General features: G+C 44.8%; 1 protein-coding gene across 2 annotated transcripts in view; it reads left to right on the top strand.

Annotated features, from left to right (window-relative positions):
* Nucleotides 1-27,429, top strand: part of LOC109871981 (cAMP-specific 3',5'-cyclic phosphodiesterase 4B-like) — a 121,035-nt gene that overhangs the window by 59,060 nt on the left and 34,546 nt on the right. For both annotated transcript variants that reach the window (XM_031807174.1, XM_031807175.1), the window contains 4 exons: nt 2,909-3,109; nt 3,361-3,397; nt 3,532-3,599; nt 6,910-6,959. In XM_031807174.1, coding sequence (XP_031663034.1) covers nt 2,909-3,109; nt 3,361-3,397; nt 3,532-3,599; nt 6,910-6,959 — 356 coding nt within the window. The remainder of the gene's footprint in view (nt 1-2,908; nt 3,110-3,360; nt 3,398-3,531; nt 3,600-6,909; nt 6,960-27,429) is intronic.

Below are 27,429 nucleotides of genomic sequence, written 5' to 3'. Positions count from 1 at the left end.
TGGTCAGGGATAGGGCACTCAGTGGCAGGGTGGGTTTTTGTGAGTGTATGTGGTCAGAGTGGTGTGTGTGGTCAGAGGGGTGTGAGAGTGTGTGTGGTCAGAGGGGAGTGTGTGTGGTGAGTGGGGTGTGAGAGTGTGTTTCTGGTCAGAGGAGGGGTGTGGAGGGAGGAGGAGGAGGAGCAGGGGAGATGATGATGGAGAGAGGAGGAGGCGCAGGGGAGAGGGAGGAGGAGCAGTGAGATGATGATGATGATGAGGGAGGAGGAGGTGCAGGGGAAATTATGTACAACCAGGTCTCCTATCTGTCACAGCAGCAGAGTGCACTTTGATTTCAGCGAGGTCCCTAATTAAGCCCCCTCCTCCACTACCAGGTGACTTTCTTATTTTCTCTCTTTCATATTTTTTCTAGGTGTGTGATAGTTTGTAGAATGGTTGTGTTGTAGGGTAATCGGGATCCTGGGACTGTCCCTGGAAAACGTCACATTTCCTGAAAAATGTTCAATGACAAGATCTAATGCAATTCCACAAAATACAACAACATCCACAGCTGCAGATTAGCAAAAATAAATAAATGGCACAATATCCAGACAGGTTGTAGCATGTAAGCGTTTAGCCTAGCGTATTTAGTTCACACAGTCACCATAAATGCAAAGCACACACATAATTGACACTGCTGGACTGCACACGAAACCCGAATGCAGTTAGTAAACTCTACATGAAACCCCCACGTATAGCCTATAAAATAACGTGTGCCTCTTTTTAGCTGTCATTGTGACTCTTCAGACAGTCACACATTTGATAGGCCTAAGCAATTCCCTACATAGTCATCTCTTGTCACAATTCAGAGGCATGAGGGAAAATGATATATTCTCCTGTCCTAGAGCCTAGGCTATTTTATATCCAGTCCCCTATCCCACTGAAACCCCAATTCCCGACTCCGGGTTCGCATGAAAATTCCTAACTTTATTCTGTAATCCATAGGCAGCACATCTCTTTCCTATTCATGTCGAACCGCTAAAACGTTTCCCCCGCTTCTTTCGGCTGGCTCTTACTTGCTGCGGATATGAGCTTCGGTGATCAACAAACTGTATGAGAGAATATATATGGATATTTATTTTAACAGTGTTTTCCCCGTTAAGATGCCTTTATATTTAAACTAGGTTCACACTTCATCTGCCCGTTATTCATGAGAGATATTTTGTAATTCGCTGGAGGTTTTCTAGCAAGTTTAGCAACTTTGGTCATTTGACTTTTGTCTGACTGCTTTTACAAAGTTTGTATGATTCGACAACGCTCTGTTTTTCGAAATATCCTACATCTGAAATGCGCTGAATTCACTGAGGAACATGATAACCCTCGGGATTTTATGAACAGCCTGTTTCGCAATTCACAACAATGTAATTGGCGTTCAAAGACAGTTACTCTATCATCACTAAATGTCCGTTTGATTTGCTCTGAAGTCTTTTCATAGTGGCGTAGCGCCCCTCTTATTTGAGGACAACCCTGGCGCAGCGCCCCTCTTATTTGAGGACAACCCTGGCGCAGCGCCCCTCTTATTTGAGGACAACCCTGGCGCAGCGCCCCTCTTATTTGAGGACAACCCTGGCGTAGCGCCCCTCTTATTTGAGGACAACCCTGGCGTAGCGCCCCTCTTATTTGAGGACAACCCTGGCGTAGCGCCCCTCTTATTTGAGGACAACCCTGGCGCAGCGCCCCTCTTATTTGAGGACAACCCTGGCGCAGCGCCCCTCTTATTTGAGGACAACCCTGGCGTAGTGACCATATCTTTGTTTTAAACACTTTAGATGGGCGCTTCCGATTTTTGCTGTATTTCCCGGGACACCTTCGGGATAAATATGAATTATTCCCGGTATTGAAACTAGTTTGATTTTCAGGAAAATATGAATCCTGATTGTGTTATTTCAGACAGGATCCCCTTTGCACAATAAGGAAAAATCAGCTACGTTGGTGGACATTTGAACTAATGTATTCCTCTGTGTGTTTTCAATGTGAATCTGAATACTTTACACATTTACAGCCGATGTACTGTACTAACATGCTGTGGTTTAGTGTAAAATGAAGAGTGTGCTGTGGAGGTGCATGTGCCGTGTGTCTGTGGGTTTTGAGTGTGCATCGGGTCGTAGGTTTGTGTTGGTGGGCTTCTACGTGTGTGTTCTTACACACTGTATTTCACATCCATTATGTCGATCTGATCTCATGGTTGCTGAGAGGTGGGGGTAGGAAATGCCTCCGTGGGATATGGATAATCCTAAACATAGGGATTCCGGTGGGGGTGAATGCTGCTGGGCAAATATTGATATGGGTGTTGAGTCCATCCAGTCACAATGGACAATCCCCGTAATTCATCTGCCTCCCCAGTCCCCACAACTGAATCCTCAGACCATTGAATAAATAGTGTTATGCTGTATATGGCTCTACCTCACAGACCTTTGGGTCCTTGAAAAGCGCTATTTAAATATCATATATTGTTAAGAGGGTATAGGCACAACAAGGATGCTGTAGTAGTGAAAAAATCCTTGATCCATAGAACAACACAGCCAATTTATCTGATCAGACTACTGGAAATCTCATTTGTCATGACCTGATTGGCTAAGTCATTATTTTGTCCTGGCCTGATTGGCTAAGTCATTATTTTGTCCTGGCCTGATTGGCTAAGTCATTATTTTGTCTTGACCTGATTGGCTAAGTCATTATTTTGTCCTGACCTGATTGGCTAAGTCATTATTTTGTCTTGACCTGATTGGTTAAGTTATTATTTTGTCCTGACCTGATTGGTTAAGTAACCCAAGACAAATTACCACTGGACAATTTTACAGTACTTTACTCTGTGAGTCTCTGCTGTGTGTAAGCCTAAAATAGGTCTATTTCTCTTTCTCCCGTGTCCTAGCTTCGATGTGGAGAATGGCCCGTCTGCGTGCTGCAGCCCCTCGGGTCTCCAGGCGTCCCCTGGCTCCGGCCTGGTCCTGCACCCCAACCTGGGGGCCCACGGGCAGCGCCGAGAGTCCTTCCTCTACCGCTCTGACTCGGACTACGACCTGTCGCCCAAGTCTCGCGAGTTGTCCCGGAACTCCTCTATCGTCGGAGAACTGTGAGTCCGCTTGACACGTCCTGACAAATATACTGTATTGGAATAGTTTTGCATCTTGTTCCAATGCGTATATGCTTAGCTCACTCATATCACTCAACCCTGTTGAAACCCAGGGAAAAGTGGTTGGTTGTAATCACATTTTATTACTATCCAACCAATGGCTTTTATTAGCAAAGACATTTATTTTGAGGGATTTTTCAGGGTTTTATATTTTAATCACTGTTTATCCCATGTTGATTGCTGTTCTTCAGGCATGGAGAAGATCTGATCGTGACCCCCTTTGCTCAGGTAAATATATTCTCTACTTGTGACTCTACATGGAAATACATTTTCAGAAACGTATGGATTGTATTATTATTATTATTTTTAAAGACCTTGGAATGATCACATGTAAGTGAACATTAGATGTTCTCTGGCTTTAGGTTCTTGCCAGTCTCCGCACGGTACGGAACAACTTCACCACCTTGACCAATGTACAATGTACCGCCAAGTAAGTGTTCCTACAGTTGTTTTGTCATAGGGGTGTGATGTATGATTGTGCACCTGTACTAAAATGTAAATACTTCACCAACACGTGTCACTTGGTGTCACCAGTGTGCCACAGAATGAACCTTTTGGGTGTTAAGGCTTCAGCCAACCACTAGGTGGCACTTGGGTCCAGTTGATTTCATGCTGAGACACCACACCACCATACTGTATGTTGTAACACAGACACCACAGACATCCCACACCACCATACTGTATGTTGTAACACAGACACCACAGACATCCCACACCACCATACTGTATGTTGTAACACAGACATCCCACACCACCATACTGTATGTTGTAACACAGACACCACAGACACCACACCACCATACTGTATGTTGTAATACAGACACCAGAGACATCCCACACCACCATACTGTATGTTGTAACAGACACCACACCACCATACGTTGTGTTGTAACACAGACACCACAGACATCTCACATCACCATACTTTATGTTGTAACAGACACCACACCACCATACGTTGTGTTGTAACACAGACACCACAGACATCCCACACCACCATACTGTATGTTGTAACACAGACACCACAGACACCGCACCACCATACGTTGTGTTGTAACACAGACACCACAGACACCACACCACCATACTTTATGTTGTAACAGACACCACACCACCATACTTTATGTTGTAACAGACACCATACCACCATACTTTATGTTGTAACAGACACCACACCACCATACTGTATGTTGTAATACAGACACCAGAGACATCCCACACCACCATACTGTATGTTGTAACAGACACCACACCACCATACGTTGTGTTGTAACACAGACACCACAGACATCTCACATCACCATACTTTATGTTGTAACAGACACCACACCACCATACGTTGTGTTGTAACACAGACACCACAGACATCCCACACCACCATACTGTATGTTGTAACACAGACACCACAGACACCGCACCACCATACGTTGTGTTGTAACACAGACACCACAGACACCACACCACCATACTTTATGTTGTAACCGACACCACACCACCATACTTTATGTTGTAACAGACACCATACCACCATACTTTATGTTGTAACAGACACCACACCACCATACTTTATGTTGTAACAGACACCACACCACCATGCTTTATGTTGTAACACAGACACCACACCACCATACTTTATGTTGTAACAGACACCACACCACCATACGTTGTGTTGTAACACAGACACCACAGACATCCCACACCACCATACTGTATGTTGTAACACAGACACCACAGACACCACACCACCATACTGTATGTTTTAACACAGACACCACAGACACCACACCACCATACCACCATATGCAAGCCATGTCTTATTTTACAAGGAATGATTGAACAAAATGTGTTACTTTAAGCTATTTCTTAATTTATTTAATGAGGATTGATTGTACAAAACGTGTCTTAGTTTGTATCGCTGCCAAGCATGTGTACTGTTGTACTTGTAATGTTGAAATCCAAGTAGTTATGATGTATATGAATTGGTAAAGCATATCGACAGATATGATATTACTGTATATACACTGAGTGTAGAAAACATTAGGAACACCTGCTCTTTCCGTGACATAGACTGACTGACCAGGTAAATCCAGGTGAAAGAAGCTATGATCCCTTATTGATGTCACCTGTTAAATCCACTTCAATCAGTGTAGATGAAGAGGAGGAGACGGGTTAAAGAAGGAGTTTTAAGCCTTGAGACATGGATTGTGTGTGTGTGCCATTCAGAGGGTGGATATTTAAGTGCTTCTGAACGGCGTATGGTAGTGGGCAAAAGAGGGTGCAATTTCATATCAGGAATGTGTTCCAAATGTTTTGTACACTCAGTGTATATTGTAGTGTGTGTATGAGAAGTGTATGATATGCTGAACAAAATTATATAAACGCAACCATTTCAACGATTTTACTGAGTTACAGCTCATATAAGGAAATATGTCAATTGAAATACATTAATTAGGCCCTAGTCTATGGATTTCACATGACCGGGCAGGGGCACAGCCATGGGTGGGCCTGGGAGGGCAAAGGCCCAGCCTATCAGAATACGTTATTTTCCTCCATAAAAGGACAGAAGGGCAGAAATAAATACTCCTCCGTTTCATCAGCTGTGGTTGGTCTCAGTCGATCCTGCAGGTGAAGAAGCTGGATGTGAAGGTCCTAGGCTGGCATGGTTACACGTGTTCTGCAGTTGTGAGGCCAGTTGGATGTACTGCCAAATTCTATAAAATGACGTTAAGGTAGAGAATTGAACATTCAATTATCTGGCAACAGCTCTGGTGGCATGCCAATTGCACACTCCCTCAAAACTTGAGACATCTGTGGCATTGTGTTTTGTGACATTTTAGAGTGGCCTTTTATTATCCTCAGCACAAGGTGCACCTGTGTAATGATCATGCTGTTTAATCAGCTTCTTGATATGTCACACCTGTCAGGTGGATGGATTATTTTAGCAAAGGAGAAATGCTCACTAACAGGGAAGTAAACACATTTGTGCAGAAAATGAGAGAAATAATCTTTTTGTGCATCTGGAACATTTCTGGGATCTTTTATTTCCGCTCATGAAACATGGGACCAACACTTTACATGTTGCGTTTATATTTTTGTTCAGTATAGATACACACAGTAATATCAGGTAGATATATTTCAAAACTTCACATACAATAAGATAAGAGTCTTAAACAACCACTGTCTGTATGCAAGGCAAAGTGATTGTATCAATGAATACTCAATCCTAAAATACTCAATACTTAAGCTATTACCTGTTGAAAACAATGACCTGTGAGTCAAACTCTGCCTTTAAAACCTATTCTAGTATAGGTTTTAAAATCGGGTTTTAAAGGCAGAGTTTGACTCCCAGGTCATTGACTGTTGTATGTCCTTCAGACCATGAGTCAATATTGACCACAGATATCAATATTGACCACATGTGGATATGAGGGTTACCTCAGAGCTCATAGTAATGAATGATAAGTAACTCCATTCAGATACCATCAAGGTAAATATTTAAGAATAAGTGCACACTTAAGAGGGCGAGAGACAAAGTGTGTGTGTGTGTGTGTGTGTGTGTGTGTGTGTGTGTGTGTGTGTGTGTGTGTGTGTGTGTGTGTGTGTGTGTGTGTGTGTGTGTGTGTGTGTGTGTGTGTGTGTGTGTGTGTGTGTGTGTGTGTGTGTGTGTGTGTGTGTGTGTGTGTGTGTGCAGTCCTTTTAATCCAGATCCTGTGTTTCTCTCCTCCTCTCCCCCTGTTTAGGAGATCACCTGCTGGCCCCCAGCCTCCCGTCACCAGAGTCTGTCAGTCAGGTGAGCTCTCTGATGATGCCCATTCCAACGTTTCAAACTCCAAACACTGTATACTTAACCCGTCCCCGTAGTCACATTACGTTAATGAGGAATCACTGAAATGATGAAATGAAGTTTTTTTAAAGTTCATTTTGAATTCACATTCAAAGGATGAGTACACATTCTATGACTTGCTATAAGCATTCAAACATACTCATGGTAATACACGAAGGTGGTCATAGAACATTTGTCAACTTTTTTTTCTCAGAAAACCAGAAACATAAGTGTATGGTGCCAAAAGGAGGGTGATTTGGTGCCAAAAGGCAGGGGGAGTTGGTGCCAAAAGGCGGGGTAATTTGGTGCCAAAATGCAGGGGGATTTGGTGCCAAAAGGCAGGGGGATTTGGTGCCAAACGGCAGGGTGATTTAGTGCCAAAAGGCAGGGTGATTTGGTACCAAAAGGCAGGGTGATTTGGTGCCAAAAGGCAGGGGGATTTGGTGCCAAAATGAGTGTGATTTGGTGCCAAAAGGAGGGTGATTTGGTGCCAAAAGGCGGGGTAATTTGGTGCCAAAATGCGGGGTAATTTGGTGCCAAAAGGTGGAGTAATTTGGTGCCAAAAGGCGGGGTAATTTGGTGCTAAAAGGCGGGGTAACTGGTTATGGACACTGGTTATAAAAACAAGCTGCCCTCCAGACCTGGGTTCAAATTGTAGTCGTTGTCCTTTCAAACACTGTGTGTTTTCATTGAGCTTCCCTGGCTCAATGGAATCATTCCAAAAGTGCAAACGCTGCCCGTCTAACACTCCAGACTGGCTCAAGTATATGTTAATTTAAAAGAAAACAAACTATTTGAACCCAGGTTTGCTCCCCTTACAGCTGAAGGGTGCAATGTCATAATCACAGAAAATGAACCGTAGTGACTAAACAACAACACAAAACTTCCCTTGCCTTGATGTCACAATCAGAGATGAGATAGAAATTCTGAAAAGAGAAAAAGTGAAAGACAGGAGAAGCGGTTTCTCTGCCCAGCTGGAGGATGGAAAGGTGAAGGAAGAAGTGATGAAGCGAAAGGGGGATGTTTTGGTTTCCTGTTTGGTGGGTCTGTCCAGGTCCATTGACGTCAGGCTGGCCCACATACGGCCCCTCGGCACTTCCTATCACCACAGATGTGTAGACGTTCAGGAAAAAATACAAGATAAGACAGTTCTGAGGAGTGTTGAATTGTACTTCCCTCGTGTGCACACGCAGATGCAGGCACACATACCCCCACACCAACTCTGTGGAAAAGGGTATGCTGAAACGAACCAATGGAGGGTGCAGTACCCACAAGTAAACACAATGATGAAGATACAGACACTGTACAGATACAAAATGGAAAGCTTGGTGTATAACTTCCGCCACCGACAGAGACGGCCGGAGCCGACAGAGACGGCCGGAGCCGACAGAGACGGCCGGAGCCGACAGAGACGGCCGGAGCCGACAGAGACGACCGGAGCCAACAGAGACGGCCGGAGCCGACAGGGATGGCCGACAGAGATGGTCGCCTCGCTTCGCGTTCTCAGGAAACTATGCATTATTTTTTTTTATTATTATTGTTATTTTTTATGTGTTATTTCTTACATTGGTGCCCCAGAAAATCTGAGGTTTTATTACATACAGTCGGGAAGAACCTTTGGATATAAGAGCAACGTCAACTTACCAACATTACGACCAGTAATACGACGAAGCGGATCCTCTGTCTGGTCCAGCACCCAGGACAATGGATCGGATCCCAGCCGGCGGCCCAAAACAACAGCACTGCAGAAGAAGCAGATCCTCTGTCTGGTCCACCACCAAGGACAATGGATCGGATCCCAGCCGGCGGCCCAAAACAACGGCACTGCAGAAGGGGCAGAAGACGGGCACATCGCCCGCCGCTCCCGAGTTTACTACTCGCAAACGTCCAGTCTCTTGACAACAAGGTGGACATAGATCGTAACGTTCTTTGTTTCACGGAAACATGGCTCACTCGAGACATGCTATCGGAGTCGGTACATCCACCTGGTTTCTTCACGCATCGCACCGAGAGAAACAAACATCTCTCTGGTAAGAAGAAGGGCAGGGTGTATACCTTGTGATTAACGAGACGTGGTGTGATCATAACAACATACAGGAACTCAAGTCATTTTGCTCACCTGACCTAGAATTCCTTAAAATCAAATGTCGACCGCATTATCTACCAAGAGAATTCTCCTCGATTATAATCACAGCCGTATATATCCCACCCAAGCAGACACATCGATGGCCCTGAATGAACTTCATTGGACTCTATGTAAGCTAGAAACCACATGTCCTGAGGCTGCATTCATTGTAGCTGGGGATTTTAACAAGGCTAATCTGACACCCTACATTTTATCAGCATATCAAATCCGTTTCCCGGGATGAAAAATCCTGGACCATTGTTACTCTAACTTCCGCGACGCATACAAAGCCCTGCCCCGCCCTCCTTTCGGAAAATCTTACCACGACTCCATTTTGTTGCTCCGAGCCTATAGACAGAAACTTAAACAGGAAATGCCCGTGCTCAGGTCTGTTCAACGCTGGTCCGACCAATCAGATTCCACTCTTCAAGATTGCTTCGATCATGTCGAATAATAACATTGACGAATACGCTGATTCGGTGAGCGAGTTTATTAGTAAGTGCATCGGTGATGTTGTACCCACAGCAACTATTAAAACCTTCTCCAACCAGAAACTGTGGATTGATGGCAGCATTCGTGCAAACCTGAAAGCCCGAACCACTGCTTTTTATCAGAGCAAGGCGACCGGAAACATGACCGAATACAAACAGTGTAGCTATCCCCTCCGCAAGGCAATCAAACAAGCTAAGCGTCAGTATAGAGACAAAGTAGAGTCGCAATTCAACGGCTCAGACACGAGAGGTATATGGCAGGGTCTACAGTCAATCACGACTACAAAAAGAAATCCAGCCCCGTCGTGGACCACGATGTCCTGCTCCCAGACAAACTAAACAACTTCTTTGCTCGCTTTGAGGACAATACAGTGCTAACGACACGACCCGCTACCAAAACCTGCGGGCTCTCCTTCACCGCAGCCAACGTGAGTAAAGCATTTAAACGTGTTAACCCTCGCAAGGCTGCCGGCCCAGACAGCATCCCTAGCCGCGTCCTCAGAGCATGCGCAGATCAGCTGGCAGGTGTGTTTACGGACATATTCAATCAATCCTTATCCCAGTCTGCTGTTCCCACATGCTTCAAGAGGGCCACCGTTGTTCCAGTTCCAAAGAAAGCTAAGGTAACTGAACTAAATTACTAATGCCCCGTTGCACTCACTTCCGTCATCATGAAGTGCTTTGAGAGACTAGTCAAGGATCATATCACCTCCACCCTACCTGACACCCTAGACCCACTCCAATTTGCTTACCGCCCCAATACGTCCACAGACGACGCAATCACACTGCACACTGCCCTAACCCATCTGGACAATAGGAAAACCTATGTAAGAATGCTGTTCATCGACTACAGCTCAGCATTTAACACCATAGTACCCTCCAAACTCGTCATTAAGCTCGAGACCCTGGGTCTCGACCCCGCCCTGTGCAACTGGGTCCTAGACTTCCTGAAGGGCCGTCCCCAGGTGGTGAGGGTAGGAAACAACATCTCCACCCCGCTGATCCTCAACACTGGGGCCCTACAAGGGTGCGTTCTCAGCCCTCTCTTGTACTCCCTGTTCACCCATGACTGCGTGACCATGCACACCTCCAACTCAATCGTCAAGTTTGCAGACAACACTACAGTGGTAGGCTTGATTACCAACAACGACGAGATGGCCTACAGGGAGGAGGTGAGGGCCCTCGGAGTGTGGTGTCAGGAAAATAACGTCACACTCAACGTCAACAAAACAAAGGAGATGATCGTGGACTTCAGGAAACAGCAGAGGGAGCACCCCCCTATCCACATCGACGGGACAGTAGTGGAGAATGTGGAACGTTTTAAGTTCCTCGCTGTACACATCACGGACAAACTGAATGGTCCACCCACACAGACAGCGTGGTGAAGAAGGCGCAACAGCGCCTCTTCAACCTCAGGAGGCTGAAGAAATTTGGCTTGTCACCAAAAACACTCACAAACTTTTATAGATGCACAATCGAGGGCATCCTGTCGGGCTGTATCACCACCTAGTACGGCAACTGCTCCGCCCAAAACCGTAAGGCTTTCCAGAGGGTAGTGAGGTCTGCACAACGCATCACAGGGGAAAACTACCTGCCCTCCAGGACACCTACACCACCCGATGTCACAGGAAGGCCAAAAAAGATCATCAAGGACAACAACCACCCGAGCCACTGTCTGTTCACCCCGCTACCATCCAGAAGGCAAGGTCAGTACAGGTGCATCAAAGCTGGGACCGAGAGACTGAAAAACAGCTTCTATCTCAAGGCCATCAGACTGTTAAACAGCCATCACTAACATTGAGTGGCTGCTGCCAACATACTGACTCATCTCTAGCCACTTTAATAATTAACAATTGTATGTAATAAATGGATCACTAGCCACTTTAAACTATGCCACTTTATATAATGTTTACACACCCTACATTACTCATCTCTTATGTATATACTGTACTCTATACCATCTACTGCATCTTGCCTATGCCGTTCGGCCATCGCTCATCCATACATATATTGTTATGTACATATTCTTATTCATTCCTTTACACTTGTGTGTATAAGGTAGTTGTTGTGAAATTGTTAGATTACTTGCTAGATATTACTGCATGGTCGGAACTAGAAGCACAAGCATTTCGCTACACTTGCATTAACATCTGCTAACCATGTGAATACAATTTTATTTGATTTATATCTGACGTACGCACACACACACATTATTCCACCCACGCTGTTTAAGACTAGAAGGATACCATCAAACCTATCTGGTTGTAATTCAGCATACTGATGCTTCTCCCAAAATTGTAGTAGGTGGTACATTTTACGTCCCCAAACCTTGACCCTAAATTCCTTTGTAGGTACTGAACAAATGATGACAACTTTACTAGCAAATCATTGTTACAGTTTTTCTCAATTGCTAAAACACAATTTCTGAAACCTTGCTCCATTTCCTGAAAACATTAAACACAAAACCTCATCTTCAAGCACTATTTACATTACCTCTGACTTTTCTCTCAAAATTAAACATTCACCTCAAAACAGTTTTACCTGTGTTCAAAATCAAACACTGCTCTCAAATAATCATAAACAAAGTGATCAAAATGATATACACTCTCAAGCAGTCAGTAAACAGCAGTCAGTAAACAGCAGTCAGTAAACAATACACCGAAAAATAGAAAACACATTGTTCAAAACATACAATTCCGTCATTGTCTTTTGATGAACGAAAACATGTTCTATCATAGTAGCTCAAAATTTATCAGAAATTACTGCAATTTTGTTTTCTGTTCTTCCTCCTCCTTGTACCCCTATGTTTACAGTACTGTACCCTGCATCTCACAAACTTGTCCTTTGTCTCTGTGATACTGTCATTCTTGTTCTTTGTTGATATGAACCTGCAACCAGTCAAAATCTATTGAGCAGTCAGTACTGTTAATACATGGAAAGCACAATGTTCAGGGCCATACAATTTGTCCATTGTACAGTATACAGCCTACAATGCACTGTACTACAGTATCCATTCTCAGAGTTTCTCCTTCCCACCTTCAACAACCTGTTTGCTCTCTGAACTGGCTTATATTGGTTGTGTCGCATCATTTGAAACAGGTTAAATCCATGTTGAGTGGTTGTGTTGAATCAATTACATATGTTCTCTATTTGTATTTGATTGTTGCCACTTGTGTTTACCAGTATGGATGACATGTGCATTAGAGTGCAGAATGTGTTTACCAGTATGGATGACATGTGCATTAGAGTGCAGAGTGTGTTTACCAGTATGGATGACATGTGCATTAGAGTGCAGAATGTGTTTACCAGTATGGATGACATGTGCATTAGACTGCAGAATGTGTTTACCAGTATGGATGACATGTGCATTAGAGTGCAGAATGTGTTTACCAGTATGGATGACATGTGCATTAGAGTGCAGAATGTGTTTACCAGTATGGATGACATGTGCATTAGAGTGCAGAATGTGTTTACCAGTATGGATGACATGTGCATTAGAGTGCAGAATGTGTTTACCAGTATGGATGACATGTGCATTAGAGTGCAGAATGTGTTTACCAGTATGGATGACATGTGCATTAGACTGCAGAATGTGTTTACCAGTACGGATGACATGTGCATTAGAGTGCAGAATGTGTTTACCAGTATGGATGACATGTGCATTAGACTGCAGAATGTGTTTACCAGTACGGATGACATGTGCATTAGACTGCAGAATGTGTTTACCAGTACGGATGACATGTGCATTAGAGTGCAGAATGTGTTTACCAGTACGGATGACATGTGCATTCGAGTGCAGAATGTGTTTACCAGTATGGATGACATGTGCATTAGAGTGCAGAATGTGTTTACCAGTATGGATGACATGTGCATTAGAATGCAGAATGTGTTTACCAGTATGGATGACATGTGCATTAGAGTGCAGAATGTGTTTACCAGTATGGATGACATGTGCATTAGACTGCAGAATGTGTTTACCAGTATGGATGACATGTGCATTAGAGTGCAGAATGTGTTTACCAGTATGGATGACATGTGCATTAGACTGCAGAATGTGTTTACCAGTATGGATGACATGTGCATTAGACTGCAGAATGTGTTTACCAGTATGGATGACATGTGCATTAGAGTGCAGAATGTGTTTACCAGTATGGATGACATGTGCATTAGACTGCAGAATGTGTTTACCAGTATGGATGACATGTGCATTAGACTGCAGAATGTGTTTACCAGTATGGATGACATGTGCATTAGACTGCAGAATGTGTTTACCAGTATGGATGACATGTGCATTAGACTGCAGAATGTGTTTACCAGTATGGATGACATGTGCATTAGAGTGCAGAATGTGTTTACCAGTATGGATGACATGTGCATTAGAGTGCAGAATGTGTTTACCAGTATGGATGACATGTGCATTAGAGTGCAGAATGTGTTTACCAGTATGGATGACATGTGCATTAGAGTGCAGAATGTGTTTACCAGTATGGATGACATGTGCATTAGACTGCAGAATGTGTTTACCAGTATGGATGACATGTGCATTAGAGTGCAGAATGTGTTTACCAGTATGGATGACATGTGCATTAGACTGCAGAATGTGTTTACCAGTATGGATGACATGTGCATTAGACTGCAGAATGTGTTTACCAGTATGGATGACATGTGCATTAGACTGCAGAATGTGTTTACCAGTATGGATGACATCTGCATTAGAGTGCAGAATGTGTTTACCAGTATGGATGACATGTGCATTAGAGTGCAGAATGTGTTTACCAGTATGGATGACATGTGCATTAGAGTGCAGAATGTGTTTACCAGTATGGATGACATGTGCATTAGACTGCAGAATGTGTTTACCAGTATGGATGACATGTGCATTAGACTGCAGAATGTGTTTACCAGTATGGATGACATGTGCATTAGACTGCAGAATGTGTTTACCAGTATGGATGACATGTGCATTAGACTGCAGAATGTGTTTACCAGTATGGATGACATGTGCATTAGACTGCAGAATGTGTTTACCAGTATGGATGACATGTGCATTAGACTGCAGAATGTGTTTACCAGTATGGATGACATGTGCATTAGACTGCAGAATGTGTTTACCAGTATGGATGACATGTGCATTAGACTGCAGAATGTGTTTACCAGTATGGATGACATGTGCATTAGACTGCAGAATGTGTTTACCAGTATGGATGACATCTGCATTAGAGTGCAGAATGTGTTTACCAGTATGGATGACATCTGCATTAGAGTGCAGAATGTGTTTACCAGTATGGATGACATGTGCATTAGAGTGCAGAATGTGTTTACCAGTATGGATGACATGTGCATTAGAGTGCAGAATGTGTTTAGCAGTATGGATGACATGTGCATTAGACTGCAGAATGTGTTTACCAGTATGGATGACATGTGCATTAGACTGCAGAATGTGTTTACCAGTATGGATGACATGTGCATTAGAGTGCAGAATGTGTTTACCAGTATGGATGACATGTGCATTAGACTGCAGAATGTGTTTACCAGTATGGATGACATGTGCATTAGACTGCAGAATGTGTTTACCAGTATGGATGACATGTGCATTAGACTGCAGAATGTGTTTACCAGTATGGATGACATGTGCATTAGACTGCAGAATGTGTTTACCAGTATGGATGACATGTGCATTAGACTGCAGAATGTGTTTACCAGTATGGATGACATGTGCATTAGACTGCAGAATGTGTTTACCAGTATGGATGACATGTGCATTAGACTGCAGAATGTGTTTACCAGTATGGATGACATGTGCATTAGACTGCAGAATGTGTTTACCAGTATGGATGACATGTGCATTAGACTGCAGAATGTGTTTACCAGTATGGATGACATGTGCATTAGAGTGCAGAATGTGTTTACCAGTATGGATGACATGTGCATTAGACTGCAGAATGTGTTTACCAGTATGGATGACATGTGCATTAGACTGCAGAATGTGTTTACCAGTATGGATGACATGTGCATTAGACTGCAGAATGTGTTTACCAGTATGGATGACATCTGCATTAGAGTGCAGAATGTGTTTACCAGTATGGATGACATGTGCATTAGAGTGCAGAATGTGTTTACCAGTATGGATGACATGTGCATTAGAGTGCAGAATGTGTTTACCAGTATGGATGACATGTGCATTAGACTGCAGAATGTGTTTACCAGTATGGATGACATGTGCATTAGACTGCAGAATGTGTTTACCAGTATGGATGACATGTGCATTAGACTGCAGAATGTGTTTACCAGTATGGATGACATGTGCATTAGACTGCAGAATGTGTTTACCAGTATGGATGACATGTGCATTAGACTGCAGAATGTGTTTACCAGTATGGATGACATGTGCATTAGACTGCAGAATGTGTTTACCAGTATGGATGACATGTGCATTAGACTGCAGAATGTGTTTACCAGTATGGATGACATGTGCATTAGACTGCAGAATGTGTTTACCAGTATGGATGACATGTGCATTAGACTGCAGAATGTGTTTACCAGTATGGATGACATCTGCATTAGAGTGCAGAATGTGTTTACCAGTATGGATGACATCTGCATTAGAGTGCAGAATGTGTTTACCAGTATGGATGACATGTGCATTAGAGTGCAGAATGTGTTTACCAGTATGGATGACATGTGCATTAGAGTGCAGAATGTGTTTACCAGTATGGATGACATGTGCATTAGACTGCAGAATGTGTTTACCAGTATGGATGACATGTGCATTAGACTGCAGAATGTGTTTACCAGTATGGATGACATGTGCATTAGACTGCAGAATGTGTTTACCAGTATGGATGACATGTGCATTAGACTGCAGAATGTGTTTACCAGTATGGATGACATGTGCATTAGACTGCAGAATGTGTTTACCAGTATGGATGACATGTGCATTAGACTGCAGAATGTGTTTACCAGTATGGATGACATGTGCATTAGACTGCAGAATGTGTTTACCAGTATGGATGACATGTGCATTAGAGTGCAGAATGTGTTTACCAGTATGGATGACATGTGCATTAGACTGCAGAATGTGTTTACCAGTATGGATGACATGTGCATTAGACTGCAGAATGTGTTTACCAGTATGGATGACATGTGCATTAGACTGCAGAATGTGTTTACCAGTATGGATGACATGTGCATTAGACTGCAGAATGTGTTTACCAGTATGGATGACATGTGCATTAGACTGCAGAATGTGTTTACCAGTATGGATGACATGTGCATTAGACTGCAGAATGTGTTTACCAGTATGGATGACATGTGCATTAGACTGCAGAATGTGTTTACCAGTATGGATGACATGTGCATTAGACTGCAAAATGTGTTTACCAGTATGGATGACATGTGCATTAGACTGCAGAATGTGTTTACCAGTATGGATGACATGTGCATTAGACTGCAGAATGTGTTTACCAGTATGGATGACATGTGCATTAGACTGCAGAATGTGTTTACCAGTATGGATGACATGTGCATTAGAGTGCAGAATGTGTTTACCAGTATGGATGACATGTGCATTAGAGTGCAGAATGTGTTTACCAGTATGGATGACATGTGCATTAGAGTGCAGAATGTGTTTACCAGTATGGATGACATGTGCATTAGAGTGCAGAATGTGTTTACCAGTATGGATGACATGTGCATTAGACTGCAGAATGTGTTTACCAGTATGGATGACATGTGCATTAGACTGCAGAATGTGTTTACCAGTATGGATGACATGTGCATTAGACTGCAGAATGTGTTTACCAGTATGGATGACATGTGCATTAGACTGCAGAATGTGTTTACCAGTATGGATGACATGTGCATTAGACTGCAGAATGTGTTTACCAGTATGGATGACATGTGCATTAGACTGCAGAATGTGTTTACCAGTATGGATGACATGTGCATTAGACTGCAGAATGTGTTTACCAGTATGGATGACATGTGCATTAGACTGCAGAATGTGTTTACCAGTATGGATGACATGTGCATTAGACTGCAGAATGTGTTTACCAGTATGGATGACATGTGCATTAGACTGCAGAATGTGTTTACCAGTATGGGATGACATGTGCATTAGAATGCAGAATGTGTTTACCAGTATGGATGACATGTGCATTAGACTGCAGAATGTGTTTACCAGTATGGATGACATGTGCATTAGACTGCAGAATGTGTTTACCAGTATGGATGACATGTGCATTAGACTGCAGAATGTGTTTACCAGTATGGATGACATGTGCATTAGACTGCAGAATGTGTTTACCAGTATGGATGACATGTGCATTAGACTGCAGAATGTGTTTACCAGTATGGATGACATGTGCATTAGAGTGCAGAATGTGTTTACCAGTATGGATGACATGTGCATTAGAGTGCAGAATGTGTTTACCAGTATGGATGACATGTGCATTAGAGTGCAGAATGTGTTTACCAGTATGGATGACATGTGCATTAGAGTGCAGAATGTGTTTACCAGTATGGATGACATGTGCATTAGACTGCAGAATGTGTTTACCAGTATGGATGACATGTGCATTAGACTGCAGAATGTGTTTACCAGTATGGATGACATGTGCATTAGACTGCAGAATGTGTTTACCAGTATGGATGACATGTGCATTAGACTGCAGAATGTGTTTACCAGTATGGATGACATGTGCATTAGACTGCAGAATGTGTTTACCAGTATGGATGACATGTGCATTAGACTGCAGAATGTGTTTACCAGTATGGATGACATGTGCATTAGAATGCAGAATGTGTTTACCAGTATGGATGACATGTGCATTAGACTGCAGAATGTGTTTACCAGTATGGATGACATGTGCATTAGAATGCAGAATGTGTTTTGAGAATGAGAATGTGTTTAGAGTTTTGCTGAAAAGTCTAAGTGAGATCTGCAAATTGTGTTTTACCATGTGAAATGGTTTAAGGTATCGACAACAGACTGCATAATTAGCTAAATGAGTCCAGGCAACTGAGAACTTTGTTCAGCCAATGGGTTTTAGTGTTTTAGCAATTGAGAAAAACTGTAATACTGATTTGAACCAGAACAATGAACTAACGTGTCAATAGGAAGGAACTATGCTATCCAGGTCTGTCTTCTGTTTGGCAAAGCCGATAGAATTTCATCGACAGGAAAAGGAGAACAGAGTTTTCCTGTTTTGCGTCCGTGTTTTGTTAGATTAGGCAGTAGTCTCTTTGAGAGAGAGAGCGAGAGCCGTCTGGATAATGGTACACTCTTAGAAAAAAAGGTGCTATCTAGAACCTAAAATGTTCTACCTGGAACCAAAAAGGGTTCTCTTGTGGGGACATTAGTCGAATACTATCACGGCATGTAAGCTAGTTGAAGGATACGTGGTTGGGTCTGAAAACATGAGCTGGGATTGTGGCAAGCTGGCTTGTTAATCTTCTTAACAGGGGATCGTTTTAACTGAAGCCTTTTGAGCAGCCTCTTAGAAAATGAATGTTTACTGTACCAGTGACTGTGTGAATGGGACCCTTAGGGATGTTTATACAGTCTCTCTGTCTTTCCAATGCCATACAAAGATACTACTTAGAATGCATGCCCAATAAGTTACTTAATTGTACTAGTGTGGACTTTGGAACAGAGTATGTGTCTTGAAGAGTTTGTATTTGTGTAGGGTTTGATGGGGGAAGTCGTAACCGAAGATATGTGCATGAAACTCAAGCTCAACGTTTCTCTGGTGTTGGGTAGAATGTTTGTGCATACTTTGTGTGCGTGTGTTTGTGTGTGTGCGTGTGTGTGTGTGCGTGCGTGTGAATGTTTCTGTGTCAGAAAGACCTCAGTGTGAGACTCTTTGTGCACAGTGGAAGCGGCTGTGTGTTTACATCTGTGCAGACAGACTAAACCAGAGTTCCTGAACCTGCCCCCCCCCCCCCCAAAGTTTTCTGAGGCCAGAAAATCTTATTGTTTTGGGGGAAATAAAAGACTGTTAAAAAGAAGAGAAAAAAACAGCAAATCTGATTTTTTATTTTGTAAATCTGTTCCAAGTATTCCCACATGTAAATAGGGAGACGTGATCATATACAAATGGAAGGTTTGAAATTATAATGTTTTAGTCAAACATTACATCTGTTTGGGCTTCTTGCGCTCAGTTTTCAGTCTGCAAATGATTTGTAATTATGTTCCGGCCCCCTGACCATCCGCTCAAGAAAAAATACAGCCCACGACTGAATCTAGTTGATGGCCCTTACCTCTACTGTATGCTTAATGTTTATCTCAGTATGCCTTTTCCCAAAGTTGTTCAGACACAACACACATGACTCTGTAAAAGGAGTTAACTCAACAAGACAACACATTACTAACATACACATTCCTAGCCCAGAAACCAAACACACATGTGACTGTTGGCGTAATTTCCCATGGGTGTGGGCCCCACTCAAAACATTGGTCATCCACCTTTTGTTTGATATTGTAAACTACGTCATGAGTGGATAATTATTGCGGAATGTAAAGTGGGTTACTGAAGCAGGGTGGTTTAGTCCATCAAATTCTGCTTTGATGTCACTAAAGCAATTACAGACAAGTATATGCAATTATAGGCCATTCAAATGTGTATATATACAGTGTGCCTAAATTGGGCATATTTGTGCATGTCCTCATTTTGTGTGTGCGTGCGTGCGTGCGTGTGTGTGTGTGTGTGTGCTGTCGAGTCAATTGACAGCACATAAGACTTCACTCTTCAGTCCGTTATACAGGAGTCCCGTCCAGTGTTTGTTAAATCTTCATGTCAAATCCCTGTTGTTTCTGTATTGGGCCCAGAGGACAGGGATCCTGAGGTGTATTTGTGGTGGGGAGGGTGTCAAACTCAGCAGACTCAACTGTTATTTTGATAGTTTAAAGAAATTGTGCCGCATTTGTAAACTCAAATTAAGCCAGTTGATGAACAGATGATGAGTGTGAGAAAAATATTTGTTTTACTGTGCATTCAGTGGAGGGGATTTGTGTCAATTTCCCCAATCTACTCATCAGCTGTCCACATCTTGACATAAATGTTGTAGGTGAAGGTGCTTATTGCTTTAGTGTGTCCATCTCTCCTTCTGGATGATTCCTAGGTGATCAGGACAGGTCTTCCCCTCACGTCTCTATTAGAACAAATCAGTCTAACCGGCTGAAGGTGGAGGCCTCTCTCTCTCTCTCTCTCTCTCTCTCTCTCTTTCTCTCGCCCACACGCTCTCCTTCTCTCTCTCTCTCGCCCACACGCTCTCCCTCTCTCTCTCTCGCCCACACGCTCTCCCTCTCACTCTCTCGCCCACACGCTCTCTCTCTCTCGTCCACACGCTCTCTCTCTCTCGCCCACACGCTCTCCCTCTCTCTCTCTCGCCCACACGCTCTCCCTCTCTCTCTCTCGCCCACACGCTCTCCCTATCTCTCTCTCGCCCACACGCTCTCCCTCTCTCTCTCGCCCACACGCTCTCCCTCTCTCTCTCTCGCCCACACGCTCTCCCTCTCTCTCTCTCGCCCACACGCTCTCCCTCTCTCTCTCTCGTCCACACGCTCTCTCTCTCTCTCGCCCACACGCTCTCTCTCTCTCGCCCACACGCTCTCTCTCTCTCGTCCACACGCTCTCCCTCTCTCTCTCTCGTCCACACGCTCTCCCTCTCTCTCGCCCACACGCTGTCCCTCTCTCTCTCTCGCCCACACGCTGTCCCTCTCTCTCTCTCGCCCACACGCTCTCCCTCTCTCTCTCTCGCCCACACGCTCTCCCTCTCTCTCTCTCGCCCACACGCTCTCTCTCTCTCGCCCACACGCTCTCTCTCTCTCGCCCCACACGCTCTCCCTCTCTCTCTCTCGCCCACACGCTCTCCCTCTCTCTCTCTCGCCCACACGCTCTCCCTCTTTCTCTCTCGCCCACATGCTCTCCCTCTCTCTCTCTCGCCCACATGCTCTCCCTCTCTCTCTCTCGCCCACATGCTCTCCCTCTCTCTCTCTCTCTCTCTCTCTCACCCACACGCTTGTCTCTCTCTCTCTTTCTCTCACCCACACGCTCTCCCTCTCTCTCTCTCTCTCTCTCACCCACACGCTCTTTCTCTCCCTCTCTCTCTCTCTCTCTCCCTCTCTCTCTCTCCCACACTCTCTCCCTCTCTCTCTCTCCCACACGCTCTCCCTCTCTCTCTCTCTCTCTCTCTCTCTCTCTCTCTCTCTCTCTCTCTCTCTCTCTCTCTCTCTCTCTTTCGCCCACACGCTCTTTCTCTTTCTCTCACCCACACGCTCTCCCTCTCTCTCTCTCGCCCACACGCTCTCCCTCTCTCTCTCTCTCTCTCACCCACACGCTCTTTCTCTCCCTCTCTCTCTCTCTCTCTCGCCCACACGCTCTTTCTCTTTCTCTCACCCACACGCTCTCCCTCTCTCTCTCTCGCCCACACGCTCTCCCTCTCTCTCTCTCTCACCCCACACGCTCTTTCTCTCCCTCTCTCTCTCTCTCACCCACACGCTCTGTCTCTCTCCCGCTCTCTCTCTGTCTCTCTGTCTCCCTCTCTCTCCCTCGCCCACACGCTCTCTCTCTCTCTCTCTCTCTCTCTCTCTCTCTCTCTCTTTCTCTCTCTCTCTCTGTCTCCCTCTCTCTCTCTCTCCCTTGCCCACATGCTCTGTCTCTCTGGGCAGGAGGCTGACCCACACCCCAGTCTTGAAACTGGGGTGATTTGCTGTTGTCTGTCTCTTTCTGTCTCTTTCTGTCTCTCTCTCTGGCCATCAGGCCCAAGTGTGGAGGACAGACTAACACAAACAACCAAAGGGAAGTGTGTTTGTGTGACTGCTTGTGACTCCCTCTGTTGTGAGAGAGGGGGGAGACGTGAGCTTGCAGATACTTCAGAACCATTTACTTTCTTCCAGCCAGACTAAGTCAAACGTACTTTCATAGTCTGGGTTGTGTTCATTTGGGAACAACGTTTCAGAGAGTACCTCCCTGTTTCACTCACTTTCCTCCGCTTTGTGCCTACTGAACATGACTCCCGTAGACCCAATTTGTGTCTTAGACCGCTGTGATGCAGCCAGCCTGGAATCTAACCAGGGTGTCTGTAGTGACGACCTCTAGCACTGAGATGCAGTGTCTTAGACCACTGTGATGCAGCCTGAAATCTAACCAGGGTGTCTGTAGTGACAACCTCTAGCACTGAGATGCAGTGTCTTAGACCACTGTGATGCAGCCTGAAATCTAACCAGGGTATCTGTAGTGACAACCTCTAGCACTGAGATGCAGTGTCTTAGACCACTGTGATGCAGCCTGAAATCTAACCAGGGTGTCTGTAGTGACAACCTCTAGCACTGAGATGCAGTGTCTTAGACCACTGTGATGCAGCCTGGAATCTAACCAGGGTGTCTGTAGTGACTCCTCACTGAGATGGAATCTAACCAGGGTGTCTGTAGTGACAACCTCTAGCACTGAGATGCAGTGTCTTAGACCGCTGTGATGCAGCCTGGAGTCTAACCAGGGTGTCTGTAGTGACTCCTCACTGACTCCTCACTGAGATGCAGTGTCTTAGACCGCTGTGATGCAGCCTGAAATCTAACCAGGGTGTCTGTAGTGACGACCTCTAGCACTGAGATGCAGTGCCTTAGACCGCTGTGCCACTCGGGAGCCCGTTAATTACATAAAACTGATTTATAAGATCACAATGGCCAGCCCTCCAGTTAGCTTCGTTCACTCAGTTTGGTCTAGGGGGGTTTAAGGCCAGAGAAAGGGGCAGTGTGAGGTGGCTGGTGGACGGAGGTGGGCTATGGGGGTGGATGCCCAGGCCTGCCCTAGTTTTTATTTTATTTGAATGCGTCTCTCAGGTTCACTGTTATTTTATATTATTTTTACAGTTTTAATTTGTTTAATTTAGGAGACGTATTGTGTGTTATGTCTCACCTTTTATTATTTGATTTGTTAAGGACTTTGAAATGAATCCTATGTAAGAAATGTGCTCTATAAATAAAGTTAGATCTGATTTAGTGGGTGCTACTGATGGGTCTCTGACAGAGGCTGGTTTGTGGGCCGAAGAGAGGGAACAAGAGAGCGTGATGGAGAGGAGAGAGGACTGAGAGAGAGGACAGCGGGCTGAGTCTACACTGAGGCCTGTTGTCCTCCCAGGCTCCCAGCATATGGCTGAAGCATTAAGACCGACTGTGTCTGGCTGCGAATAAAAGAAAACCTCAGTCTGCCTGAAAAAAAAAAGGCCTGTCATCTGGAAAAGTATGTTGCGATCTGTCTCTCTGAGTTCATTTTCAGAACCCAGAAATGCGTCATCCACACCACCGTTGACTGTTGACATTGTGAAATATCTCCTGACCCATAATAGCTGTGCATTTAAAATAAAGTAATATTAGGGTCCTTTCTGTTCTTGGTTCAGTTCAAACACTACAACTCCTTATTACAAGAAGTGAAACATTTTGTGTCAAAACCTCATCGCATAGGCCTCCCGGGTGGCGCAGTGGTCTAGTGCACTGCATCGCAGAGGCCTCCCGGGTGGCGCAGTGGTCTAGTGCACTGCATCGCAGAGGCCTCCCGGGTGGCGCAGTGGTCTAGTGCACTGCATCGCAGAGGCCTCCCGGGTGGCGCAGTGGTCTAGTGCACTACATCGCAGAGGCCTCCCGGGTGGCGCAGTGGTCTAGTGCACTGCATCGCAGAGGCCTCCCGGGTGGCGCAGTGGTCTAGTGCACTGCATCGCAGAGGCCTCCCGGGTGGCGCAGTGGTCTAGTGCACTGCATCGCAGAGGCCTCCCGGGTGGCGCAGTGGTCTAGTGCACTGCATCGCAGTGCTAGCTGTGCCACCAGAGACTCTGTGTTCGAGCCCAGGCTCTGTCGCAGCTGGCCGCGACCGGGAGGTCCATGGGACGACGCACAATTGGCCTAGCGTCGTCCGGGTTAGGGAGGGTTTGGCCGGTAGGGATATCCTTGTCTCATCGCGCACCAGCGACTCCTGTGGCGGGCTGGGCACAGTGCACGCTAACCAGGTCGCCAGGTGCACAGTGTTTCCTCCAACACATTGGTGCGGCTGTCTTCCGGGTTGGATCCGCGCTGTGTTAAGAAGCAGTGCGGCTTGGTTGGGTTGTGTTTCGAAGGAAGCGTGGCTTTCGTACTTTGTCTCTCCCAAGCCCGTACGGGAGTTGTAGCGATGAGACAAGATAGTAACTACTAAAAACAATTGGATACCAAAAAACTCAGCACATATCTTGTCACGATGACTCATAAAACTATATTGTTCAGCACATTTTGCAAACACGAAACAAGTCTTTTGCCAAATGCTCAGTTCTGCTTTCATCCCAATTTACCTTTCCTGTAAATGATGCTTTTCCTGACCACATGACCTGACTCTGAAATACTCTGGGCACTAAGTAATTCACCTACCAGAGTTTGTTGTGGTCAGGTGACTGTCATGAACACTTCCCTAATAACTCCTGTATGTGAACAGAATGAACCAACCGCCACTTATTTATCCTATGAAGGGAATCACATAACAGGCAGTTTAGATGATTCAGTCAGTGGTCTTTGATGTTGGTGGACCAAATGCACAATGAAACCTTCTAATATCTTTATACATCCTCCGTAGAGGGAAAAGGCAGGATGTGGTTGCATCTTGGCACGTCTCGCCGACCCCGACCGCTCCGGCCAGACAGCTGCTTTGTGGTACTTGTCGGCTTTCAGCAACACCCCCCCTTATGAAGACTCCCCTTTGATGAAGCTGTTGCACGTTTCTTGCTCAGCTTGGGGATCTAACAAAAGTCTTCAGATCTTAGTCAAGGTTGCACATCACGTTTTGATGAAGCTCTGGCACATTTCACTCTGGTCCGCCGCTGCAACACCTGTGTAAGACCGACCAGGATTCAAACCCACGTCTCCTTCATGCCATAAGACTCTTCAAGCATACAGTAGTATCCTCGTCTTCAAGTCTTAGACGAGGATACTCATCAAGCATACAGTAGTTGGCCTAACCACCCCTGTTATACATGGGTGTAGTCCAGTCTCCATGAAAGAGGTAGAGCAAACATAGCTGCCTCTGCAGGAACTCACTTGTTTTTTTTTTTTAGGGGGAATTCCGATTTCATGGCTGCGCTTTTTTGACATCACACCAGTTTATAGGTGACATGATGGCGCCGTCGCTGTGACGTCAAAGCTCTTTCATGTGCTTTTATCAGAGTAATTGTTGCAAGTCGCTGTAACACACACTGGTTTGTCCCGTTGGGTCCAATCGGTTCCATATGTGAAGCCTTCAAAGTGGAGATCAGGGACTCCCACAGAAATAGCATAGGGAATGGGGACTCATTCCCTGGCTTTCAGTACGCACCCAAAAGACTACTCTGCCTTTGAATGTTATTTCTTCTATTTGAAGGCTTCACATATGGAACCGATTGGACCCAACGGGACAAACCAGTGTGTGTTACAACGATTTGTGTCAATAACTCAGATAAAAGCACATCAAGTCGCTATGACGTCACAGTGACAGCGCCATCTTATCACCTATAAACTGGTGTGATGTCAAAAAGAGCGGCCATCAAATCAAAATGTATTTGTCACATGCGCTGAATGCAACAGGTTTAGACCTTACCGTGAAATGCGGGCCTTTAAACAGCAATGCAGAGTAAGAAAATATATAAGCTAAATAAACTAAAGGAAGAAAAGTAACACAATAAAATAACAATAACGAGGCTATATACAGGGGGTACCGGGGGTACAGGGGGTACCGGTACAGAGTCTATGGGCGGGGGTACAGGTTAGTCAAAGGATTTGAGCTCATATCTACATGTAGGTAGGGGTAAAGTCACTATGTGTAGATAATAAACAGCGAGTAGCAGCAGTGTAAAAAATGGGGGTTAATGCAAATAGTCCGGGTAGCCATCTGATGAACTGTTCAGCAGTCTTATGGCTTGGGGGTAGAAGCTGTTAAGGAGCCTTTTGGATCTAGACTTAGTGCTCCGGTACAGCTTGCTGTGGGGTAGCAGAGTCAAATTGATTTGTTTAGGGCCTTCCTCTGACACCGCCTGGTATATACATCCTGGATGGCAGGAAGCTTGGCCCCAGTGATGTACTGGGCCGTACGCACTACCCTCTATAGCGCCTTGAGGTTGGATGCCGTGCAGTTGCCATACCAGGCGGTGATGCTCTTGAATTTTTTTAATGGAATATCTACAAAGAATTTCCTTCTGAAACTCGTCAGTCTATTCTTGTTCTGAGAAATGAAGGCTATTCCATGTGAGAGGTTGCCAAGAAACTGAAGATCTTGTACAACGCTGTGTACTACTCCCTTCACAGAACAGAGCAAACTGGCCCTAACCAAAATAGAAAGAGGAGTGGGAGGCCCCGGTGCACAACTGAGCTAGAGGACAAGTCCATTAGAGTGTCTAGTTTGAGAAACAGACGCCTCACAAGTCCTCAACTGGCAGCTTCATTAAATAATACCCGCAAAACACCAGTCTCATTGTCAACAGTGAAGAGGCGACTCTGGGATGCTGGCCTTCTAGGCAGACCTGCAAAGAAAAAGCCATATCTCAGACTGGCCAATAAAAATTTAAGATTAAGATGGGCAAAAGATGACAGACACTGGACAGAGGAAGATTGGAAACAATTGTTATGGACAGACGAATCTAAGTTTGAGGTGTTCAGATCACAAAGAAGAACATTCGTGAGACGCAGAACATTTTTAAAGATGCCTGAGGAGTGCTTGATGCCATCTGTCAAGCATGGTGGAGGAAATGTGATGGTCTGGGGGTGCTTTGGAGGTGGTAAAGTGGGAGATTTGTACAAGGTAAAAGGGACCTTGAAGAAGGAAGGCATTCC

The sequence above is a fragment of the Oncorhynchus kisutch genome, linkage group LG27 (genome assembly GCF_002021735.2).
Source record: "Oncorhynchus kisutch isolate 150728-3 linkage group LG27, Okis_V2, whole genome shotgun sequence".
Classification (NCBI taxonomy): domain Eukaryota; kingdom Metazoa; phylum Chordata; class Actinopteri; order Salmoniformes; family Salmonidae; genus Oncorhynchus; species Oncorhynchus kisutch.
Note: the sequence above shows the minus strand (reverse complement) of the source record. Positions and strands in the feature narration are given on the sequence as shown.